The 5,592-nt window shown below is 38.9% G+C and overlaps 1 protein-coding gene across 1 annotated transcript; it reads right to left on the bottom strand.

The window, feature by feature from the left end:
• Positions 1-1,942: 1,942 nt before the first annotated feature.
• LOC147465035 (uncharacterized) lies at positions 1,943-4,788 on the bottom strand. The gene is made up of 4 exons (XM_086528035.1): positions 4,684-4,788; positions 4,523-4,601; positions 2,719-2,767; positions 1,943-2,018 (listed from the first exon to the last, which is right to left on the bottom strand). Exons 1-4 carry the CDS (start codon positions 4,786-4,788, stop codon positions 1,943-1,945), a joined length of 309 nt encoding a protein of 102 aa, XP_086384161.1.
• Between the last annotated feature and the right edge of the window lie 804 nt (positions 4,789-5,592).

Below are 5,592 nucleotides of genomic sequence, written 5' to 3'. Positions count from 1 at the left end.
GTCCAAGTCTGTTACATACGGTGAGGGACTTTAATACGTGGTGTACAATACGCGTACTACAAGTATTTTTGAGAATCAAAAATAAAATACTTCATCTTTTTTAGATATGATACTTTAATAAGGACAAATGAAGCGGTTCATTGACCTCCTCAATGACTCTTCAATATTTAACAATATGATACATAAACCAACACCATGAAGCTCTGAAACACAATTGATCAACTAGAAAAAGGCATACGTTTTGAGCAAAAAAACATAAACGTTATGAGACGTATTGTACGTTTCAATACGGGACGTCGTGTATTCTAAATAAAATACGCGTATTTTAGCTGCTATGAAATTTGAAGGAAGATAACTGGGTGCTCTTACGCTTTGAGAAGGCACGCCTAGCTTCAAATAAAGTGTCGTACGTAAAACTTCTCTAGATAATCAAATGAATCCATTATTTTTAAGTTGCAATAACCATATATACCTAGATGAATCCAGGATAAGCCCAGATTCACCCTTCGAGGAAAGTGCAAGGTATAGACACATGGTAGTCACCCACAAGACAATATAACCACCAGCTCCATCATGCATAGTATTGACTAAATACTACGAAATCTCCACTAACGTTGTCAATGCCCAATAGTGGGTGTAGAACTAGAAACTAACATATGCTCCCAAACACAACACACACCACACGCACGCACGTGAGCATACATCAACATAAAGTTCAGCGTACTGAGTTTCTGTCATGATTGCGGGGATCAAGGGCAGACTCAGTCATAATGAAACCTAGCACTAAAAGAAGCATTAAATCGAAAAAATTAGCACAAAAATGAAGTAGTTGATAGGGCATACGCACCACAAAAGATAGAAAGAATTACCACGATATCAACTGGTCGTAACTCGGACGAAAACTTCACAATGTGATGGTTACACGTCCGCTATACAACTAAAAATATACCTAGATGAATCCAGGGTAAGCCAAGATTCACCCATCGAGGAAAGTGCAAAGTATAGACCCATGGTAGTCACCCACAAGACAATATAACCATCAGCTCCATCATGCATAATATTAAAAACCACGACAACTCCACTAGCGTCGTCAATGCCCAATAATGGGTGTAGAACTAAGTACTAACATATGGTCCCAAACACAACACACACCACACACACACTCACGTGAGCATACATCAATATAAAGTTCAGCGTAGTGAGTTTCTGTGATGATTGCAATAACCATATAATTTTCTATTTAATTATAAAGCAATTATTTAATCAGTTTCTTAAAGTGGATTTAAATCTACTATACACCCTTACGTGAGCGAGAAAGAGAGTTATTTTGATTATAAAGAATATCATAAAGTTTATTTAGTTCTAGCTTTGCTAATTGCTAATGTAAGTTAATATAGGTTATGATGTGTTGGTCGCTGTCCCAGTACATATGAAGATAAATAACACACATTTATTTAAGCATTGAAAATGAGTGCGTTTGTCAAAGATGTAATGCATGATTGTTAACGGCACTGTCGGAAGTATTAACATGCATACGAGTGATATAAAAATGATGAATACTTAAGCATTTCACTTTATAACATATCACAAGTATTGAACGAAATCAAAATGATGAGAGATTCACACAAACTATATATAATTGATATTTACTATGTTCATGTAAATAGTTGTGATATTCAACTCCAAAAATTATATAACAATTATAAGTATTGTATTTGAAAAGAAGAGTTCGAAATTTTGAAATTAATTGTTAAATTTATTAATATGTTTGCTTGATTTTAAATCATCGAGCTATACAGTGCAACATAAATCGTTGTAAAAAATAAGCTAACCAAATCTTTAAACTTTGTAACAGTAGTATAGGTGTTGTACTTACTTCAAAGAATCTAAATATTTAAGTACACATTTTATGTCAATGATAATGGTGATCATCTCTCTTTTTCTATCTCATCATAAAGAGAATAATTGTGGTCTCTTGCACAAAATGTGTACTAAGAAAAGTTTTACGAGCACAATATCTGTATTACAATCATTTAATCAGACAAAATTAATATAAGAAATTTAAAATCAAAAAAAGTAAAATTGAAATGATACAAAGTATAAAAAGCTTCATTAGCTCAATCTTTACAATGATTATATTGCACTTTCAAATTAATCGATTGAAAATCACGTCAATATATTTTATTAATAAACTTTACAATTAATTTCAAAACTTCGAACTTTTCCTTCGACTTATAAAACTTATAATTGTGGTAGAATTTTTTGAATTAGATATCACAACCATACAAAGTAACATAATAGATATCAATGATATGTATTTATTGTATAACTCTCATCATTTTGATTTCGCTCAATATTTGCAACATATAAAGTAAAACACTTAAATACCCATAATAGTCATGTTATCCGTTTATATATCAATACATCCAATAAAGCCACTATCGTCAACCATGTCTTTGACAAACTTACTCATTTCCAATTTTCAAGTCAAATATGCATTTTTCCATGTGTCAAGAGAACTACCAACATATCATGATTCATATTAATTTACATTAATAATTCACAAAGCTGAAAGCAAATAAATCAACGATCATAACATTCTTCACAATCAGAGCAACACACCTCACGTGTGTTTACTGGATATAAATCCACTTAAACAAATGGGCAAGGTATAATAAATAATTAATTGTAAACAAGTGATAAAATCACAAGGCCTACCTTGAGAAGAATAGGGGAAGGCTAATACCACCATTGCAATCTTTAACAACTGATAAATCACAAAGCTTGCACATATGTACATATGCTCACATCTTTCAGTGACATACATAAATATCGTCACATCTATGCTTCATATTCATGCATTGCCCACATGGGATTTATAATAGGCCATACGACCAATGCGTTGAGCTCCATTCTCCAACAAAATCAAAGCTTGAAAAGAGTGGTCATGCATGCGATGAACCTAAGCACAAATGGAAACAAAGCAAAGCACGGTTTGCCTTGCCAAGAAAACCATTAAAGACATCTATTTGGCTTGCAAGAGCTAACTTTGAGCTCTCTCCCTCCCTCTCTCTCTCCCTCTCTCTCTCTCTCTCAAGTCGTGATGATGGAGATGGAGAGTAGTGCCTTTCCTCGATTATAGATGAGACATGCCCCTATGATTGTAAAAAGGTGATAAAGGTAATGGACAAGTTACTCAATAACAACGCATAACACCATGCAATCCCCATGTAAAGACATTGATCTAGAAGTAGTGCCAAGTACATTTTCAAATGTCACCTTGCTTAGCGCCTTGCCTTTCAGAATAAAAAATGGCAAAGTAGAAAATAAAAGGGTTGATCAAGGATTAAGAATATCATTTCTTCTTCTTTTATATTCTTTGATATGAAGCCAAAGCCAACATTGAAGATTTTCTCCTTGGCGATATATGCAACTTTAGGGATACTGCCTTGAAGGGACGGAGCAGTAAATCACAACCTTATTTTAAACCGCTTCAATCAAAGAAACTTGCAATTGCAACTAGCTTTGGACTTGTAGTCACACGACCAATGCCAAAGAAAAGAAAAACAGAGAGCCTAACCACACTTCACGTAAGAGCAACACCTCCACAAGAAGCAATCCCTATCTTCTTGAGAGAGCCAACAATCCCCTTGTTTATCACCGCCATTGTGCAACCCTTCCAGGATCATCGTGCAACCCACCAACCCTTTTTCTACAATGATGACTCATGCAAGGGTGTGTCCTTAGCATGGATGGCATATCACCACAAGGAGAGAGGAAGGGACGTTGATAATTCCTCAGCTCACTCTTTTTCTACAATGATGACTCATGCAAGGGTGTGTCCTTAGCATGGATGACATCTTAAGCACAAGGAGAGAGAAAGGGACGTTGATAATTCCTCACAGCTCAGTAGTCTCTACCAACTTTCTAGATCAGGCAAAATGTTATATATCACACGCACACACAGCTCTGTGTGCAAGAGACTAGTCAGGTGCATGTGTGATGGGGTATGAAGGTGAAGGGCGTCAGTTGCTTCTTGATACTTCCTCTTGCAAAGATGGTGTGGATGCAAGCGAGTACCATGAAGTTGGAGCATGTCAGTGGGCCAAAAAAGGTGAGAGAGGACGGAGATAGCATTATGGGAAACCAACTGTTTTCCCCCTGCAGCCAAACAACAGCTCCGACAACAACACAATCATCAACATCATCATCAAAAGCACAAATTGCAACGCTATATTGAAGGGCAATAAAATGCAGCATGCTTACAAATGAGGCATACAAGGCAATTGAAAGGGCCACTATTTAGAGACTCCAGATTCTCAATATTCAAAAGGATTTATGACTTGAAGCCCATCTTCTCCTTTGTTCCAGCAAGAATCATTTCCACTTTGATCCCATGACCGCTATATTATGCGCTAAGAAGATTACAACGCATGTCGTAGCCACTCAGCCTGTTAACTCAGGCCTAACCCTCACAAGGGCAAGTAGTAAATGTTGGTCAACCTGCTCACTCAAGCCTAACCTTCACAAGCATTTTGGAGGGTGACCATATGCTCTTTTGTCGGCAAGCCATGGATGTCATTCCCTGGAGTAGGACTTGCCTAGCAGCATACGAAGAAACCAAAAGGGTGATAGGGAGAGAAACCAAAAGGGAAACAGGGCATGCATCGCACTACGGGCCACCTCTATGAAGGTGCCATCGACATCATCCTCTAGACTCGTAACATTGAATTCCATAAGCTGGGGTAACAGTTTGCCACACAGCAAAGAGGCGGCACACATTGGCATGGTGGGAGAAGAGGAAGGAGTCAAAGTTCAAGATGTGTTAGTTGACCTCCATTTCCACCTGTGGTACTATGCACCAAGTCGTGCACCAACTCTAGGGAGGAGAAGTGCCCAAGCTGCTTGGGGGACTTCTCCCTTTGACCGACTAGTAATGATAAGAGAAGGAGAACCAATCTATATGGTGGAAAACGGCACAGACAATATTGTCGATCATGGTGGTTTTTGCATCGCAGAAGAAGGTGAGATTGAGCTTGTTGTTCTGGGTGGTTTTTGCATCGCAAAAGAAGGTGAGATTGAGCTTGTTGTTCTGGGTGGTGTAGGTTGGGTTGACATGGCTGACGGTCGAGTAGCCAAGCGGGGTGAAGGAAATTCCATAGAGGACTTGGTAGTGAGGCTTGGCCACAGGGTTGAATAGGTTGGAGGAGGCTATGGGGTTGCCCAGGTTCTCAGGAAGTACGAATGACTTGCAGAGCGGGTTGGGATGGAGGGGCAGGCTAGAAACTTCCAGGGGTAACCCAGAGCAATCTTGATGGTGGTGAAGACATCAAACACACCGAGGATGCGGCTAGTGCTATCAGCCTATCTGCCTAGTCTCAATAGGGGAAACGTAGTTGGTTAGCTAGCTTGGCAGCTTCCTCCTCCTCAATGGCATGGAGAGCAACACCGTCACAACCAGCTTGGCCGCACTTCACAATTGGCACACAGGACCACCCCAACCCCTGTTGCACCGGCATTGTTTCCTGGTTGACTCCTCGCACACACAAATACAGAGCTTGCATACGCCGCGAGCTGGTCGTCAGCACACGT

This window comes from Adiantum capillus-veneris, chromosome 1 (genome assembly GCF_014529385.1).
Source record: "Adiantum capillus-veneris isolate H3 chromosome 1, ASM1452938v2, whole genome shotgun sequence".
Taxonomy (NCBI): Eukaryota; Viridiplantae; Streptophyta; class Polypodiopsida; order Polypodiales; family Pteridaceae; genus Adiantum; species Adiantum capillus-veneris.
The sequence above is the reverse complement of the archived record's forward strand: the minus strand, read 5'-3'. Positions and strand labels throughout refer to the sequence as shown.